Here is a 20,349-nt window from a genome sequence, read left to right as displayed (position 1 = left end):
GGTTCTCAAAATATGTTCTCACACCACTTATCAAAAATTAAAATGTTCTCACACCCCTTAAACCTAAAAATATGTTCTCGCACCCCTTAAACCTAGATATATTTTTGTTTGTATATTCCAGTAATGGTTAAAAAATGTATAATGTTAATAAATACATAGGTTTGATGAAACAAAGTAGTTGTACTTACGTACTGTGCTTAATTTGTGTTTTCAATGACTTACCTTCTAAAAATATCTGGCATGTCTCGCACCCCCAGAAAGGGCATCTTGCACCCCCAGGGGGTGCGTGCACCCCAGGTTAAGAACCACTGCTTTAAGGTAACCAGGATTACCAAATGTGTAGCTCCCACACCTCTGATTTGCAAGTGCTCTCTAGTGGTCAGACAGAATCAGTGTGTTGACTTTAACACCTGACCTCCAACCTCACACTCTCTCCGTTCCCAAGATGATAGATTACAAGTAGACATTTAATATGGGCCAACAGGGGAATATGTCTGAAGATGCTTAAGAAAAATACTTAGAAACCTGAAATAAATATAAAATATTACATTTACATCTGTTTGATACATTAATCCAGGGCTTCTCAAATTTAATTGCACTGCGACCCACTTCTGACAAACAAAAATTATTACAGGACCCCAGGAAAGGGGACCAAAGCCTGAGGCCCTCTTCCTCCCTCCCCCCCCCCCACATGCCTTGGCAAGCGCTGAAGCTTGAGGGCTTCAGCCCTGGGAGATGGGGCTTGGTCTTTAGCTTCAGCCCCAGGCCCCAGCAAGTTTAACGACAGCCCTGACGACCCCATTAAAATGGGGTCATGACCCACATTGGGGTCCCGATCCACAGTTTATCTAAAGAGTGGGAGTTCAGTAAACTACCCAGTTCTGACACAATATAGGACTGCCCCTCCCTACACATCTCTGTGGCTCATATGCCTTTTCACCTAACTTCAGTTCAGTAAATTGGATTGGTATGATGCAGATGTTGCCAAAGGAGAATACAGAACTATCAAGTATCTTCCTGTTTTGCGATATAAAACTGTTGAGCCATCCATCCATTCAATCTCCTTTCAGAAGTTACAATGAAGACAGATAGACTTTGCTTTGTGTTAAACAGGTAACTCCCCAGCTTCTTCTACACAACATGATCATTAAAGGCTACCTCTCTTCTATGGAAGGTTGCAGAACAGGTTTTCCTCTTTGACATGACTTATTTCTTATTCTTATTTGTTTCTTATTCATAATTTCTATTGTGCTATGTTTGTATTTATATTTTACTGATAAATAAAAGACATGCTACCTTCCCCAAAGAACTTGCAATATTAAGTTCCACCTGATGTGTGGTACACTGATATCACAAAGCAGTGAAAACCTAGTGGATCTCCCCTTCTCAGGATTTCACAAGTGTTGGGGAATTCTCTGGGTGGTGTAGAGCTGGCATAGGAGAAAGGATGAGACCCTCCAGACTAGCCCATATAGAGATGGCATGACATCTGGAGACAGTAAACCATGGAAAACAAGGATTAAATAAATGAGGCTGCTTTGTTAATTATGCTTGTCTTGGTTGGAAGGCTTGGGTTGAACTGGGAGAGGTTGAGTTTTGCTGGGGACAAAAAAACACTGAGAAAGAGGAAAGACTTTAGGGTAGAGAGTGAGAGGACCATTAGGTGCATGGTAGGTACAGGAAGTAAGGAAGGACAATAGAGGGAGAGTGGGGAGTTGGAAGGGGAGGGAAGGAGACATTTATTTCAAAATGACTATAATTAACTATGGTTTTAGCAGATTTCTTGGGATTGGAATCAGGATGGGAAATACGAGAGAGCTGGCAGCGCAAAAGAAGGGGTAGAAGAGAAAAGTGGAGAGAGAGAGAGGAGGAAAGATAGAGGGGTAGTGCTAGGACAGGGCAAAAGAGAGTGAGATTCTGAATGAACAGGGAAGCAAAGGAAGTGTGGCAGGGGGCAAGCAATGGTGAGAAACTTCTCTGTAAATCACCCAGTAGGACACTGTCTGGAATCAGGACTTGCAGCTGAACCTGAGACCAGCTAGCTGGCCTACAGCCAAACACCCTGATCAACCAGACTCCCTGAGAGGCATCACCAGGTCTGCTCTTAAGCCCAGCACCAGCCCAGGCTGGTGGCTGCTCAACATTTACTCCTGTAGCTGCGATCACTTCTGTGCTTGCCTTGTTCCTAGCCATACTGCTGCCCTGCCCCAGTCCACTCCAGCCCTGCTTGTTTCCTGACTCTGGCTCTGACACTCAGCTTTGAGTCCTGGTTCCTGACTCTGGCTTTCATCATTAGGCATGACCACCCACTGCTTAGTCCATGATAGTGGTGCTCTGGTTCAGGATGGATAAGCTCCTTGGAATTCCAGGGTGTCATATCTGCAATATTCACATTATCTCTATCTTAGTCTCTGTTCCTGCTTCTTTGGAGTCCATGGTGAAACTCCCATTGACTTCAGTTCTGCAGAATCAGGTTCTTAGTGAGTGACATATGCAAAACTGCTGCCTAATCGTGGTGTCACTATGCCATCTGTCAAACTCAAAATAAGGATCTTTCCAAATGTCTTCTGGATTACAGCTTTTGCATCTATCCAATCATCTGTTGACAACACCCATCATGTTTATAGGCTAAGGCTTTTCCTGTGTCCTCCCACATAGAGGAAGCAGTGAGATGACAGAGATTCATCCTTAGAGGAAATATTGTTTTGTTCCAAAACAAATGCACACAAATGCCTTAAAAAAAAACAGCATATTTTTCTTACTGTGCCGTTTTGTTTTGAAAACTTTCTCAAATACTGTTTATCATAGCAACTCTCTCTGGCATTTCAGCTAAATTATATCTGGAAATTACAGGACATGACAAGGTCAAGGGGCACTTCCACTGATGCCAAGCTCTGTTTTTTTTTAACTTTATTTACCTTCTGCTTTTGACTAGATTCATATGATGCTTCTCCCCAACAACCAACCCCTTTTTTTTTTACATTTTTTTTTTATTTTCTTTATACTTTTGGCATCTTTAGTTCTCATGAAAGGTGCTAATTTGACAACTCTGTACACTGTTTATCCAGAGACCAGCCACTGGCAGTGAGCCTCAACCCTGGTCTGGAGGCAGCACCTTGATGAGTAAGAGAGCTGTTCAGGGGCCTTGCCTATCTGGTCCTTGGCCTCTCTGCTGAGATTGCCCTAATGATGGCAGTTTTGTGGGTGTTATGAGACCTTTTCCTTAGGCAATGCAGTGGGGACTAAAACTTGGCCATAAGTAGTATACTGAGTAGCAATTGTAAATGTTGTGGAAATGGGGGCATGATCCAAAGCCCACTGAAGCCAGTGAAAAGGCTCCTATCGTCTTCAGTAGTCAGACCCTTAATTCAGATCCACATAAGTTACTAAATATTAGGTGGTAAGAATTTTCTTTTGCTGTGTTGGAGTTGGCTAGCAGTTTGTGGGTGAAATGTCCCATTACCAAGCTACTGAGACATCCAGCCCTTTTCAGCAAGCCTTACTTTTAAGCTATGGGAAGAAATACAGTAGCCTTAGGATTCTGTAATAGAAATGATTGCTGTACAACATCACAGGCATGAAAAAGTGCTTTTTTTATGATGGTGTAACTTAAAAAGATAGAGACTAATTCAAAAAAGCCCAGTAAATAAATATCCAAGGTAATGGGTGAATGCAAGTTTGCAGATCCTCAGTTGGTATAAATTAGCGTAGTTCACCAGCTGAGGATCTGGCCCAAGTTTTTTTCCATGCTATGTATTTACTGTGAGTTTCTGGCTTGTCTTAAACAGAAGACTATTTTTGTAATGTGTTTGTGGTTTGTGGTGCTGTGAAGCTGCCCAAATTTGGCATGCCTGAGGACCCCAGAACATGAATCAGTGCGATTCAGCAGTAACATTACTATTTGAGTTAGACTTCCTGACCACAGTGAAGGACTCATTTACTTTGGTGACCAGGATCATATTGTGGGTACTGCTTGTTAAGATGAGTTCTAGTCATATTATTTGGAGGTACAAGATGGGGCGGTTAGCTGCCAAAATAACACCAATGATTTGTGGATCGTGTTGTGGTATTTATGCCTCGTCTAGGTTTTAGCTAAACATCTTTAGGTTGGTTTTTTTACAATTACAAAATTGTAATATTACCACTTTAGAGCTGGCGGTCCTGCACTTACATTTGTTTTGTTGTATGGCTTTGATGCCACAATTAAATCGATTGATTGTTTCTAAATGTTTCTTTTAATTGAATATGGACTTGTATTGTCAGTTAAGTGTCATTAGTCAGGGGCTGTGTAATTCTGACATATACTGTACCGCATCCACTTATTCTTTTTTAATGTTGTTTCTTAATAGATTGGACATCATAAATCCAGAGTGATCTCTGAATTTTTGTAAAGGGAAGTCATGCCTCACCAATAACCTAGAATTCTTTGAGGGGGGTCGACAAGCATGTGGACAAGGGAGATCAAGTGGATATAGTGTACTTAGATTTTCAGAAATCCTTTGCAAGGTCCCTCACCAAAGGCTCTTATGCAAAGTAAGCTGTCACGGGATAAAAAGGAAAGTCCTCTCATGGATCAGTAATTAGTTAAAAGATAGAAAACAAAGGGTAAGAATATATGATCAGTTTTCAGAACGGAGAGAGGTAAATAGTGGTGTCCCCTGGGGGTCTATACTGGAACTAGTACTGTTCAACATATTAATAAATGATTTGGAAAAAGGGGTAAAGAGTGAGGTGGCAAATTTTGCAGATGATACAAAACTACTTAAGATAGTTAAGTCCAAAGCAGACTGCGAAGAGCTACAAAGGCATCTCAAAAAACTGGGTGACTGGGCAACAAAATGGCAGATGAAATTCAAGGTTCATAAATGTAAAGTAGTGCACATTGGAAAACATAATCCCAACTATACATATAAAATGATGGGGTCTAAATTAGCTGTTACCACTCAAGAAAGATCTTGGAGTCATTGTGGATAGTTCTCTTAAAATATCCACTCAATGTGCAGTGGCAGTCAAAAAAGCTAACAGAATGATAGGAATCATTAGGAGGAAAGGGATAGATAATAAGACAGAAAATATCATATTGCCTCTGTTTAAATCCATGGTACGAACACATCTTGAATACTGAATGCAGATCTGGTCGTCCCAGCTCAAAAAAGATATTGGAATTGGAAAAGGTTCAGAAAAGGGCAACAAAAATTATTAGGGGTATGGAACGGCTTCTGTATAAGGAGAGAGTAAAAAGACTGGGACTTTTCAGCTTGGAAAAGAGACGACTAAGAGGGTATATGATAGAGGTCTATAAAATCATGTCTGGTGTGGAGAAAGTAAAGAAGGAAGTGTTATTTACTCCTCAACACAAGAACTAAGGGTCACCAACTGAAATTAATAGGCAGCGTGTTTAAAACAAACAAAAGGAAGTATTTCTTCACACAATGCACTGTCAACCTGTGGAACTCTTTTCCGGAGAATGTTGGGAAGGCGCAGACTATAACAGGGTTCAAAAAAGAACTAGATAAGTTCATGGAGGATAGGTCCATCAATGACTATTAGCCAGAATGGGCAGCGATAGTGTCCCTAGTGTCTCTGTTTCCCAGAAGCTGGGAATGGGCAACAGGATGTACCACTTGATTACTTGTTCTGTTCATTTCCTCTGAAGCACCTGGCATTGGCCACTGTCGGAAGACAGGATACTGGGCTAGATGGACCTTTGGTCTGACACAGTATGGCCATTCTTATATTCTTCTACAAATTCAAGGGGTTGCCTTCCTACTGACTGTGTTACCTGTTACTCGAATATCTATAGCTAACTATAAAAATGTTTTTCTTTTAGTTAAAGAGCTCATAGTTAACTGAGCCATGAGCTTGTAAACTATTGAAAAGATTTTCATCACAGCATAATACATAAATAATCCATAACGTTAGAGTGCAAAGGACTAATTCTGCAACTTGTTTCCTTGACGACTACTCCCCTCCCACAAAGCAGAGTTTCATCAAGTAGATAAAGGCTACTCTTTACCTGAAATATTTACCTGAAATTTGAGACTGTTTCCTAAAACTTTTTTCCCCTTCTGTTTTCCACCTGTTCTTGCCACCCCAAAGCATTTTCTGAAGTAAAGATCTTTTTATTGGCACATTGTTGCCTTAAACTGTTTTCCTTTCCAGTGTTCAATGTGCAGCACATTATTATGCTATTTACTAGTGCACTTACGGAGTTGATGGGTTCCCTCTAATTAGTATAGAGTTGATAGATGGTAATATATGCACTTTTCTTAAAGATTTTATGGACCTGATCCAATGCTCAGTGAAGTTAGTGGGACTCTCTGGACTCAAATGGATATTGTACCTGGCCCTAAATATTTGCGCATCCACCACATAAATCTTGAGTGATAAAGAAGAGTTGTAATTCATTGAGGATCCAAAATCAAAATTTATGAAATGGGCTGTGGTCAATCAAGTCTGACACCTCACAGTAGGTTACCACATTTCAGGCTAACACTAGTAATAGTAACTAGGAAGTGGAAAGGCTTTTTATGCCTAAAAAGAATAAATAAATGGAATACTTAGTCTTTGTTAAAGGACATGCTGCTTTTGAGGTTTATGGCCAATGGGATAGCTTAGCTGTCAATGTTTTAACACCCTAATGGGAGGAGCGGATGGAATGAAGAGACCCTAAAATGATGGATTTTGTAAAACTGGAAATTAAGAAGCTGTTATGGCAAACCAGCTAACCAGTGTATAACTCATAGCAGTTTAACAAGAGACATTGCAATTGTAATCAGGACAATTGACTTGTGTGTGGATATCAAATAAATGTTAATTAGGCTAGCAACCTCTAATTCAGGGGTCGGCACCTGGCCTATCAGGGTAAAGCTGCTGGTGGGCTGGGCCAGTTTGTTTATCTGGAGCGTCTGCAGGCACGGAGCCCTGCAGCTCCCACTGGCTACGGTTCGCTGTTCTTGGCCAATGGGAGCTGCGGGAAGTGGCGCAAGCTGAGGGATGTGCTAGCCACAGCTTTCCAAAGCTCCCATTGGCTGGGAACAGTGAACCGTGGCCAGTGGGAGCTGCGGGGCTCCGTGACTGCGGACGCTCCAGATAAACAAACCGGCCTGGCCCACCCCTGATGGGCTGGATATCAAAGGTTGCCGACCTCTGCTCTAACCAATTTACTTGTATTGGTAAGAATCAGAGTAGATACTAAGTGTATTTGTCTGAGGTTACCTACTTCCTGTTATAAGAAACTAAATTAGCTTGTAGATGCTAAGTCCCTTTCATGTCTTAATTGCCTTTATATTATTCATGTGACTGTGTTCAGTTAACCTGAAGATCAAAGATTTGAGACACTGCAGGAAACTCGTAATATTACCTATAGCAGGGGTCAGCAACCTTTCAGAAGTGGTGTGCCTAGTCTTCATTTATTCACTATAATTTAAGGTTTCATGTGCCAGTAATACATTTTAACATTTTTAGAAGGTCTCTTTCTATAAGTCTATAATGTATAGTGAAACTATTGTTATATGTAAAGTAAATAAGGTTTTTAAAATGTTTAAGAAACTTCATTTAAAATTAAATTAAAATGCAGGGTACCCCGGACCGGTGGCCAAGACCTGGGTAGTGTGAGTGCCACTGAAAATCAGCACGCGTGCCATAGGTTGCCTACCCCTGACCTATAGTGTCTTCAGCTTCTCTATCCCTGTTATAATGAATGACAGGCAGTTCCCATATATAAACCAGTGTAATTAAATTACCTGTTTATGCGTAGGAAATGGAATGTTAACTTCAAAGGATGGGTCAGTGTGTGCTCAACAAAAAAGGAGCTACAGTCACATGCTGTGCTCAAAACACTTGACAGCCTATTTCAGCTACAAAAGAGAAACCTCTGGCCTGATTCTGCATCTCTAGTATGCTGACCTTTAAACAGTAAAGTTTAAGATGTGGGACTAAGATCTTCCAAGAAGTTACTTGGAATACCCTGGAAAATGCATGGAAAGACTCTAACAGACTCTACATTCTGACCTGTTGAAATGAAATTGGATTCTGACCTGTTGAAATGATTCAAGAGAGACTTTTGTGCAAACCAGAAAAGTCACCATCAATGCTACAATTCTGATCTGAGAACTCGGCAATCTCTTGTAATGTACATGATTCTTTAACCATTCAATAATTCTTTGTTTTCCTTTTATTAATACATCTTTAGTTAGTTACTAAGGGTTGGCTGACAGTAGGGGAGAAAGAAAAATTGAACTCTTGCCATTACGGGGGCCGGCTCTGTCCCCACTGGAGCGGCAGGGGCCTCAGGCAGAAGGGGCGGGGTGGGGGGCAGCGTCCCCAGCCAGCCCATCTGAGCTTCCTGGCCCGCGCTGCCTGGGGCTCCAGCAGCGATTTAAAGGGCTTGGGGCTCTGGCTGCTGCCATAGTAGCAGCAGCGGCGGCCAGAGCCCCGGGCCCTTTTAAATCGCTAGTCCTGGGGCAGCTGTAACTTTTGCCTGCCCCCACCATGTTTAAAGCCTTCTAGGGGAAGGGTGGGCAAAAGGGGCAACGACATTAAAGTGCTGCCACGGCAGCGCTTTAAAGTCAGCTGTATGAGCCGGTACCGGTACACTTTTTACCGGTACACTGTACTGGCCCGTACCGCCTTACTTTCACCCCTGTCTGACCACATAATATTTGGGTAAGATTTGAAATACATATTGACCTGGGGGTAAGTGTCTGATCCTTTGGGAATGGTAGAACCTCATGTATGGGGAATTGGGTTTTCAGTAACCTCTCATCATATAAGACCAGTTTGTCTGGATGGGGAATGAAGGGCTGGAATGCCTAAAGGGGACTGCATTTTAGCTTCTGGTAAACCAGTGTGGTTCTACAGAACCCCAGTTACTGACTTGATTAATCTAATTATAGAATAAATCACCAATTTTTGGTATGTGTCTGCCCTGTTTCTTGCAGTCTGCCCTGAGTGTGGCATTCTCAGTGTCTTCCATTTGAGGCACCAGTCACAGAAGCATTTAAAAGTCAACTTTTTCATTTTGGGGAAGGAAAAGCATTGTAAGCAATTGACATAGGACAGTATCTGGTCCTAATATTTTTATAAGGAAGATGAAAGAAGTAAAGGCCCTGTCCTGTAATCTTGATTTATGTGAATGGTCTCATTGAAATCAACAGGATTACTTGCACAAGTAAAGACTACTTGTGTGAGTAATGGCTGTGGGATTGGTCTCCTAATCTGTAAATGTATCAGTTTCTGCAGGCTTGTATGACTTAATATAGACTGGATAATTAAATTTTCATTACCTAAAAGAGGGGTTTCAAAATGACCTACAGTAACATTTAACTCCGTTTTTATTTTCTTTCCTATATTACAGGTACTGTCTGCCTGTGTGCTAACCATAATCCTAGGATGTATATTTGGACTGAAGCCTAGCTGTTTAAGAGATGGTAAGTAATGTGATTCTCCAATATAAATAGTCTGAGCAATTCCTTTTTATAATTCATCAGGAGGTTATCAGAGAATCATCCTTATGTTGCAGGGAAAGACAGTTGTGTGCCTTACCTGAAGTAGTTTCAATTGCCAGCACCTTAGTCCGAGGACTTGCCTGTGGGAATTCCTGTGGGTCTCTGCTAGTTCATTGGTGTCTTTCCCTTTCACACCCCCCTCCCCCATCCCTCCCACTGTAAAGTTTGCTCAGAGAGGAGACTGGGAGGTTGTATTCTAGGAACTGGAACAAATGAGGAAACAATTTCACTAGTGAAATGAGTAAATCCTCCATCAAAGAAATCCAAGAGGGAGTAGATTGTGACAGATTCTGACCAGACTCAGAACACAGAAATGCCATTGAGTTGAGTGTAAGGCCTTTTCCAGCTCAGGCAATAATCCTGTGATGATATTTACCCTGATACTCCAATTCCTGTTAAATCCCCACTGGAATCTGTTTGATATTGTTCTACCATTTTACTCAGGCTTTGCAGAGAGAAACAGGATTTTTTTCGTGACCGATTAATTGATCAGCAGAAGGAGATGAGGTGGACACTTGTTTCAGCAGTTGACTTCCATCCTCTATTTGTCTTTCTCTTTTAGTAACTGTGAAATACTTATATCAGACCTTGTAGATGGGGGTTAGTACATGTGATTTTATTTATCAGTAAATAAAGCAGCTACCTATATAAAACTCTACCCCGATATAACGCGACCCGATATAACATGAATTCGGATATAACACATTAAAGCAGTGCTCCGGGGGGGGGGGGGACGGGACTGCGCACTCCGGCGGATCAAAGCAAGTTCGATATAACGCAGTTTCACCTATAATGCGATAAGATTTTTTGGCTCCCGAAGACAGTGTTATATCGAAGTAGAGGTGTGTGTGTGTGTGTGTGTGTGTGTGTGTATATATATATATATATATATATATAATCACCATGATATCTAACTTTAGGCAACCACAGGATATTGGAAAACTAGAATAAACACATCTATCTAAATAGTGGTACAATAAAGCTGTGTCATTCCCTACAATGATCTTATTGATGTTCTAGGCATATTGACCAATTCAGGATTAATGTTTAGCCATTGACATCTAAATTCCCACCTCGTATTCCCTACCAGCATCCTAATAGCCACACGCTGCTTGTTTGAAAGAAACAATAGAAAAGACATGAAGGAATGTTAATCATAATACTTTTAGTCCTTAATCATACCCCTATCTGGAATAATTATAATGGTACAAAGTCTGTGTCTAGAGCAAGTGCTAGTTTTCTGTCCTTTGCAAATATTTAGATCTTGTTACCATTGTTGTTTGAGTTCTGCCCTACTTTTTGCTAATAGCTGCTAAGTTCCTAATACTGAGGTTACTGAAAGTAATGACACTGTCCAATATTTCAGTCAAAACTTGCAAAGGCCGTTGCTTTGAGAGGACATTTGGAAGCTGCCGCTGTGATGGAGATTGCGTCGAACTTGGAAATTGCTGCTTAGATTTCCAGGAAGCATGTATACAGCCAGGTAAGAGTGAAAACATTGGGGAGACAAAGGGAAGCAGTTACATCATCTACTTTATAAATTACTGCCACCGGCGGGAGTGCTAGTGAAGACAGGTCATCATCAGCTCCTGGCTGTTTAAACACCATGTTGCTGAGACCTGCTGTAAGAACACTGTGATTAAAATGCCATTGATCTGTCTATGCTAGTGAGTCCACGATTGCTTTCATTGATGAAGCATATGGTTACTAATATTTTAATTTTATTATTATTATGGCAGCAAACCTGTATCTGGCACAGGCAGCACTGGCTGGCATGGGGGGAAACACGGGAGGGCCCCTCCCATTCTCTGCTCCTTTATGCCCACTCCCCACCCAAATGAAAAAGGAAGCACATAGAAGCTCTGGGGAGACTGCTCTCCCTCCCCGCTAGAGCTGAGCAGTAATGGGACTTTCCATTCATTGAAAAATTCTGAGATTTTGAAGTATTTTTGTTCCATAGCAAAACATCTCAGATTTTTATGTGCAGTAGCTGCCTGGCCCAGCAGCCGCCCAGTGGCCCTAGAGAGCGACATGTGCCTGATTCAGGAAAACACCTGAAAAAAACCTGATACAAACTATGAGCTTGATCTGGCTTTCATTCCAGTAACCAAGAGTTTCACCATTGACAATAGTGAGAATAGGATTGGGCACTGTGGCCTCGATTCAGGAAAGCACTTTAACATGTGCTCCATCACTACTCAGGACAGCTCTTGAACTGAACCATTATGGGAAGGCCGGATTAAGCGTGCTTGCTATGAAAGATATAAATTGTCACTACTTTGGGAAATCCATACAAGGCTGCCTTTTATTGTCCTTCTTGATCTGTGGCAATATAACAATACAATGTCATGGTATCACTTATAAGTGGCTGTTATTGCTTTGTGCTCTGTTAGGCATGTGTGGACTCCTTAAAACTCATCTTTGCTTGTGGATCAGGAGGCAGAATTTAGCCCTTAATTTTTACATTACTCTTGCATGTAGACCTTACCTTAGACCTTAGTCCATCCTGTGCTTTGCTGCACATTGGGATACCCACATTTGCCATCCTGGCCTGTCAACTGCCCTTCTCTCCAAATCTCCCCATTTCATGAAGTGCTTGATGTCATTCAGAACTGTTAGTTTCCATGTTATTCATGGTCTTCCTCTCTTTCTTGCGTTTTCTGGCTTTCATTCAAGAGCTGTGTTTGGTAAGCGTTCTTTTTCCATTCTCAGCACATGTCCCAGCCACTGATGTCTTCTTTTGTAGATTATTTGTGAGAGGATACCTTGTTCAGTCATTTTTATGACTTCTTCATTCGTCTTCCTATCTCTGTTATTCCCAATATTCTTCTCAGACATTTGTGATGAAATGCATCCAGCTTTTGCATATCTTTCTTGGTAAGTTGCCATGTCTCACAGCTTTATGTTGTGATGGCAATAACAACTGCTTTGTACACCATTCAGTTTTGTCTTGAGGGAGATGTTTTTGGAAGACTCAAAAACATCTGGCAACTCAAATGCAGCGTTTGCCTTCCTGATTCTTCTACTTATTTCCTCGGAACTAGTACCATCTTGTCCACCTTCTCCAGTTTCTCTTCTTCAATTTTGATTTCTGTCCCTATAGTCCCCATTAACATGACTTTACATTTCTTTGCATTGTATCTCAAACCTATCTTCTCCATTACTTCTTTTACTTGGTTTGTGCATTTCACTGATCAGAGCAATGTTGTCAGCAAAGTCTAGATCAAATAGCCTTGAATTGTTCCATTTTAGGCCATACGTAACAGTGTCATATTGGTTTAATCCATGGTTGATGACTAGCATAACAAAAAAGGAGACAGGATGCACCCCTGCCTTACACCTGTCTTGATGCTGAATGGATTACTCAATCCATTTTCCATTTTAATGCAGCATTTTGAGTTGGTGTAGAATGCCTTCAGAATGTTAATTCATTTTGTTGGAATTCCTTATTGTTCCATAATTTTCCACATTGTTTCTCTGTTTACACTATCAAATGAAATTGATGGCAAGACTGCCTTGGAATTCAGTTGTGTTCTCAATAATCCGTCTCAAGGTGAAAATAGCGTTTGTGCCCAATCTCCCTTGTCTAAATGCAGATTGTTGTTCACGTAGGATGGTGCCAGTGCTGATCCCAAGACCGGATCAGAAAGGAGGAGGGTTGGTCAATGGGGCGGCTTCCCGTCACCGTTTATATATTTAAAAAAAAAGTTCTAGCTACAGAAACTACTCACATAAACCTGCATGTAGACAAGAACTAAAAATTGTACTTTTTGCATTTGATTTCTGCTTGTAGCACATATATGGACCTGCAATAAGTTCCGGTGTGGAGAGAAGAGGCGGCCAGAGAATCGTTGCTCCTGTTCAGATGATTGTGTGGAAAACAAAAATTGTTGTGTCAATTATTATATAGTTTGCCAAGGTAAATTCCCATCTTACCTTCCCAACCACACCCTTCTTGTTTGAAAGGAACAATAGAAAAGTTACAAAGCAATGTTAATTGTAACACTTTTAGTCCTTAGTCATACTGTTAACAGGAATAATGATAACAGTACAAAACTTGTATCTAGAGCATGCCCTAGTTTTCTCATTTTTTTCAAATCGTTAGATTTTGTTACCATTGTTGCTTGACTTCTGGCCAACTTTTTGCTAATGGCTGCTAAGTTCTTACTACTAAGATTACTACAAGTAATGATGATGCCACCTGAGAAGTCCTGGCCTTTCATCCTAACGGTGTGAAAACTGAAAGAAATATTTTTTGCCCCACACCCCTCCTTTTTAGAAATTGTGATGGACATTTAGCAGATCAATTTTATTTAATTTAATATGAGAACTTGTACAATATTTCTTAATGTGACTGTACCTATTTTAGGAGCGAAAAGTTGGGTTGAAGAAAAATGTGAGGACATTAATGAACCCCAGTGCCCATCAGGGTAAGGATGGTCTCTCTCTATTTGGAAGTTTGCATTTAAAACAATATTTTTAAGAGTAATGTTATCTCAGTTTACAATCAATCAAACCACTCCTTACCTTATAATAGTAATTATATTCCATTATTATTTATAGTGTACCAGTAACATTACAAATATAGTTGTTTTTATTGGTAAAAGGTTCAATATACAAGCACCATTTTATAACAATCTCCCATAAATGTCCAATCCTGTAAGGTGCTGGGTGCTCACTTCTTCCATCTCAGAATCATGCCGCATTGGGTCTTTTAAGGTAACAGATTTCTTGCTGTGGTATAAATGGTAGATATTCCAGGCTTTTGAACTAAAAACAATTGTGCTCTGTGCAACCAGCTAGAGAGGCATGGGGGGTCAATTGAAGTATTATTCAGGGCTGTCAAGTGTCATGCATCTTGCACGCCCTGTCATCCCTGCCTGCAGCTCAGCCTGAATCTTACCTCTGGCTGACCTGTAAACTGCAGCAGCAGTGGGCCCTTTTGGTTGCTAGAGGCCACTGTGAAGCATGGAGACGGGAAGCCAGGTGGCCCATAGGACTCCTGTGGCTGCTTTCCCAGTGGGAGTCGAGCATGGAGGGGTCAAGCAGTGATGAGAGGAAATTAAGGGGTGGCAGCAGCAGCTAGTATCCCCAGTGGCAGGGCCAGAAGGTAATGGGACTCAGTACTGACTCCAGCCAGCCAGACACAGCTGCCCTCCCAGACAGCACAACCCCAGCACCCTTCAACTCCTACTACAGACCTACCCCAGTGCCGCCTAAGCAGTAGTCAGGCAACTACCCAACTACCCTATACATGCTCCAGCACCCACCAACTCCAGCACCCTAGAATCCATCCACCTAATCCAGCAACCCCCGCTGCTGGCCCTATAGGCATTAGGTTTTGGGCATACGTGGAATTTTATGATCATATGCAAATTATCTACAGTATGCAAATTAGTTCCTTAAAAATGTGCATAAAATGTCACCATATGGAGCTGCCAAGATTTGTGTAGCTTCTATAGTTCTTATACTTTATAGATTAAATCAGTTCAAACTCTCAGAATTGTTTGTTTTGGTTTTGGTTTTTACCTTGGAGGACCAAGCCATATCTAGCAATTTAGTAAAACTGGCTTTCAAACATAAGGATAATTACACTAGCCAACAGCAAATTATTTACTTGAGGTTTCAGGAATTTTGCCATTCAAGTCTTGTTTGGGATTCAGTCTGGGCTGTGAGCACCGGTTTCTGAAACCAAAATAGCTACGTTATATTTACTATGGATATGCCACATGCATGGGTGTTGGGGACCACTGTGCAGATGTCTTCACAGTCCCTACTTACTCCAAATGGAATAATTTTTAAAATATTTTTTGCCCATCTCTTCCTAATTTGTTCCCATTATGTGGATCAGTTGGGTTATTACGTATGAAATACTTAAATACATAAGGAAAATGCAGCATAAATAATTGAAAATGCTAACTGACCTTTGTAAAAGTTTTAATTAGAGGAGTTCATATTTCACATAGCTCAGTATATCTCTAAGGCAGCAGGTGTGCCATGTGGTCCAGCTTCCACATCCAGGTCCGGCTCCAGGCGCCAGCTTACAAAGCAGATGCTTGGGGCGGCCACTTCGGAGAGGGGCGGCATGTCCAACTGTTCGGCGGCAATTCGGCGGACGGTCCCTCACTCCTGCAGGGAGCGAAGGACCTCCTGCCGAATTGCCGCCGCAGGTTGCGATCATGATCGCGGGCTTTTTTGTTTGTTTGTTTGTTTGGCTGCTTAGGGCGGCCAAAACCCTGGAGCCGGTCCTGTCCACATCAGGCCTACTTCTGCAGTCTTACCTAAACCATGTTTCCATTGTGTAAGGAGTGAGAGATCAAGTCTATGACCTCAACAATGAGCATGAGTACAAGGTACAGCTGTCAATGGGTAGGAAGAAAAAGGACCTGCATTTCATGCACATATTTTGACCTATGAGATGATCAAAAAATGAGCCTTAAAACTGAAGTCAGTTGCAGACTTTTGTGGAATGATTGGATTTTACATTTAGATAATGTCAAAAGGTTTCATTTTGACTATGGATTTGTTTAATTTTGCTTTCATGTTGAATATAATATGTATTATAAAATTATTATAATAATTTTATGTTTAGATGTTATTGGAAAAAAACGTTTCCATTTTTTCCAGTCAGCAACGAAATGATTCTACCATATATGGAAAAAAATGTTTACAAAAATAAATATTTGGGAATTTCCTTTCCACAAAATACTTTTAAATGTTGACTTTCTGTTCTGGTTTGGAACATAAACAACTTTTGAAATGTCAGCATTTCCCACAGAAAGAAATTCCAGTTTCTATCCAGCTCTAATTCCACCTCCCTTTTGGCCCCCACCTTTGTCAGTGAAGAGGCCTTGCTGAGCCTGCCAACTGTCTGGGGTTTTGAGAGTTAATTCCCATCCAGGGTTCAGAGACAACTCAAAGGAGTTGCTATCAGCTGCAAGCTAACTTGGTGCTGCTGAGTTCTACTCCTTAAAAGAAGGAGTTGTCATCCTCAGAAGCCAGACAAGATCAGCAGAAGCTGATCAGAAGCCAGAGCAATGGCATAAAACATAGGAGCTACCATTTATGGTTTGTGCTTTTTGTTCTGGCAGTTTTGAGTTTACTGCATGGAAGGAATGCTCAGCTAGAGACTTTTACCAAACTAGTGTCTATTGGTGTTCAACCAGAAACTCTTCCATAAAACCCAGTCCAGAAAGGTGATGTGTGTTCTAGTTTGAGTCAGACAGACAGAGCCCCCCACCAATGATAACAAATGAAAACTGCATGCCCCATTCCTAGAGTGGGGATAAACAAGAATGCAAGTGCATCTTGCTCAGGGCTCACTTTGAGCTAATAGAATTGCTCTTGGGTCTCTACAACAACTGGACTTTTTTGTATTTTGAGTGTATGTCAAAGTGTTTCCTAATGTACCGTTACTTACTTGGTGTTTCCTTGTCATACTTGCATATTTTGTGCTTTTAAATCACTCTTAATTCTTTGTTTTTGGTTGCATTGGGTGGGTTCTGATGGTCCAGAGTAGAATAAGGCTCTGATCCTACAAATACTTAAGCGTGTGCTTAACGTTACTCACCTGAGTAATCCCACAGACTTCAATGGGACTGATCACATGCTTAGAGTTAAGCATGTATTGAAGTCTTTGCAGGATCTGGGCCTACATGATTTATGCAAAGGCATAAATTATTTTTTTCTGAAACGAAAAATCCTTGTCTTTTCCTGTGGTGGTGGAGAAAGAATGTGTCGGATATCCTTAAGTTTCAAGTTAGGCTATCTCAAGGGGGCAAGATATGTAAATACCAATCTTTTCTCTGGCTGATTCAGAGAAGGGATTTGAATCCACATCTCTTACCTCTAAGGTGAGTGCCTTAATCAGGCTATAGAGTTATTCTTGCTATTTGGCACAATTGACTTTTAAGCATTTATACAAAGTTGACCAACTCCAACAGGAGCGAGAGCAATCAATTAACTGCAGAATGACCTATAGCCTGGTTGTTAAGAGTGCTGGCCTGGAAGAGAGAAGATCTGAGTTCAAGTCTCTGCCCCAGAGTGGGCTTTATACCCCCATTTATCATGGCCTAGGCAAGTATGTTAACCATTGGGCTAAACCTTATAAAAGAGCTGCAAGACAAACTTTGCTGACCTTGAAAAACTTTTCTCCAGCAGAAACTGTCAGGTCAAATTTATGAATAGTTTCTAGTCGACTGGAACTGCATTTTTCAGCAAACAAACGAAAAATTTCTGCCCATCTGTAATTGTGAACATTAATGAGTATCTGTTTAGCTCTTTACACTGGAAAAGCAGTGTAAAGATATTAAATTCCATGTTTTTCTTTTACTCTCTTATTTCTAATTGTTCAGGTTTGCAAAACCCCCAGTTTTGTTGTTTTCTTTGGATGGCTTCAGAGCAGAGTATTTGCACACCTGGGGTGGACTTCTTCCTGTTATTAGCAAATTACGTGAGTAGATTCTCTGTCCAAGCAATAACATGACACTTAATTAGAAAAATCTAAGCTGTCCATTGTTTTAAGAGTACAAGGAGAACTCTTTTAAACACTTCACCAGGAGCTGGCCAAGTATTCTTTGGGCTCTCAGTGAGAGACTGAATGTGGTTGAGCAGCCCTTTCTGTGGTTGAGCAGTGATAGTTTTGCAAAATAAAAAAGCAGTTAGATGTGATGTTTTGACTCCATACCATTTCTGAAGTATGATTCAGCCTGCAGAGTGACTTGTATTTAGATGGGGAGGTGACAAAATAATGGAAAGAGGGGTAGAAAGTATTTCAATATTTTGAGAAGGAAAGCGAGGTGGAGAAAATATGAGAAATGACTAATAAAATGCAAGAGGTGATGCATAGAGTAGGAAAATGATGATATTTGAGGGAGGAGTTTCATTTTGTTAAATGAATGAGTGACTAGAAGCGGCCATAGTCTTAGTGCTTTTTTCAACAGGTTTTGTGGTGTTTTACAGAATATAAAGTTTAGTTGTTTTCTTTTTTTTTAAAGCCCAAGGTTTTTATCCCTTATAAGGATAATTGAAACATAAGGCATACAACCAAACTCTTGATCACTTGTAAAAATTCCATGGTACTTCTTGCCTGAGTAGCAATGTCAGGCTTGCTGTGCTGTCCAAATTACAATCTGGAGTGACTACATTCTGTTTATCTGAAAATAACAAATGAAAACATTCTCTCCTTAGATATTAAAAATGTATACACTTGGACTGAGATTGAGATGGAAATAGGAGATAGACTTGTTGAAAGTCTTTGGGTAAGGATAAAAGGGGTAAAAAACAAGTGATGTCATGGTAGGGGTCTAAGACCACCTAACCAGGAAGAAGAGGTGAATGAGGCTTTTTTTAAACAGCTAACAAAATCATCCAAAGCACAGGACTTGATGGTGATGGGGGACTTTAACTACCCAGACATCTGTTGGGAAAATAACACAGCAGGGCACAGATTATCCAACAAGTTATTGGAATGTATTGGAGACAATTTTTTATTTCAGAAGGTGGAGACAGCTACCAGGGGAGAGGCTGTTCTCAATTTGATTTTGACAAATAGGGAGGAAGTAGTTGAGAATTTGAAAGTGGAAGGCAGCTTGAGTGAAAGTGATCATGAAATGATAGAGTTTATGATTCTAAGGAATGGTAGGAGGGAGAACAGCAAAATAAAAACAATGGATTTCAAGAAGGCAGACTTTAGCAAACTCAGGGAGTTGGTAGGTAAGATCCCATGGGAACCAAGTCTAAGGGGAAAAACAATAGAAGACAGTTGGCAGGTTTTCAAAGAGACATTAAGTGCACAAGAGCAAACTATCCCACTGCGTAGGAAAGATAGGAAGTATGGCAAGAAACCACCCTGTCTTAACCAGGAGATCTTCAATGATCTAAAAATCAAAAAAGAGTCCTACAAAAAGTAGAAACTAGGTCAAGTTACAAGGGATGAATATAAACAAATAACACAAGTATGTAGGGACAAAATTAGAAATGCCAAGGCACAAAACGAGATCAAACTAGTTAGAGACATAAAGGGTAACAAGAAAACATTCTACAAATACATTAGAAGCAAGAGTAACAGCCTACCCTGTCCTTGGTCTTCCTCAATAAGCGCGGAAAAATAGCAATAGGAAATGTGGAAGGTGCTTAATGACTTCTTTGTTTCGGTTTTCACCAAGAAGGTTGGTGGTGATTGGATGTCTAATGTAGTGAATGCCAGTGAAAATGAGGTAGGGTCAGAAGAGGCTAAAATAGGGAAAGAACAAGTTAAAAATTACTTGGACAAATTAGATGTTTTCAAGTCACCAGGGCCTGATGAAATGCATCCTAGAATACTCAAGGAGCTGACTGAGGAGATGTCTGAGCCTTAGTGATTATCTTTGAGAAGTCCTGGAAGATGGGAGAGATTCCAGAAGACTGGATAAGGGTAAATATAGTGCCTATCTATAAAAAGTGAAATAAGGACAACCCAGGTAATTACAGAACAATCAGCTTAACTTCTGTACCCAGAAAGATAATGGAACAAGTAATTAAGCAATCAGTTTGCAAACATCTAGAAGATAATAATGTGATTAAGTAACCGTCAGCATGGATTTGTCAAAAATAAATCATGTCAAACAACCTGATAGCTTTCTTTGACAGGGTAACAAGTCTTGTGGATGCGTGCATGTGTGTGGGTGGGGTTGGGGGGACGGGGGAGGGAGCGGTAGGTGTGGTATATCTTGATTTTAGTAAAGCTTTTGATACTGTCCCTCATGACCTTCTCATAAATAAACTAGGGAAATTGAACCTAGATGGAACTACTATAAGGTGGGTGCAAAACTGGTTGGAAAACCATTCCCAGAAGCATAGT

The 20,349-nt window shown here is 40.8% G+C and overlaps 1 protein-coding gene across 1 annotated transcript in view; it reads left to right on the top strand.

Moving 5' to 3' along the window:
- Window positions 1-20,349, top strand: part of ENPP1 (ectonucleotide pyrophosphatase/phosphodiesterase 1) — a 76,630-nt gene that overhangs the window by 18,085 nt on the left and 38,196 nt on the right. Inside the window, exons 2-6 of the mRNA XM_034765643.1 lie at window positions 9,359-9,431; window positions 10,876-10,992; window positions 13,303-13,428; window positions 13,879-13,939; window positions 17,864-17,961. Of these exons, the coding sequence (XP_034621534.1) occupies window positions 9,359-9,431; window positions 10,876-10,992; window positions 13,303-13,428; window positions 13,879-13,939; window positions 17,864-17,961 (475 nt within the window). The remainder of the gene's footprint in view (window positions 1-9,358; window positions 9,432-10,875; window positions 10,993-13,302; window positions 13,429-13,878; window positions 13,940-17,863; window positions 17,962-20,349) is intronic.

The sequence above is a fragment of the Trachemys scripta genome, chromosome 3 (genome assembly GCF_013100865.1).
Source record: "Trachemys scripta elegans isolate TJP31775 chromosome 3, CAS_Tse_1.0, whole genome shotgun sequence".
NCBI classification, from domain to species: Eukaryota; Metazoa; Chordata; order Testudines; family Emydidae; genus Trachemys; species Trachemys scripta.
The sequence above is the reverse complement of the archived record's forward strand: the minus strand, read 5'-3'. Positions and strand labels throughout refer to the sequence as shown.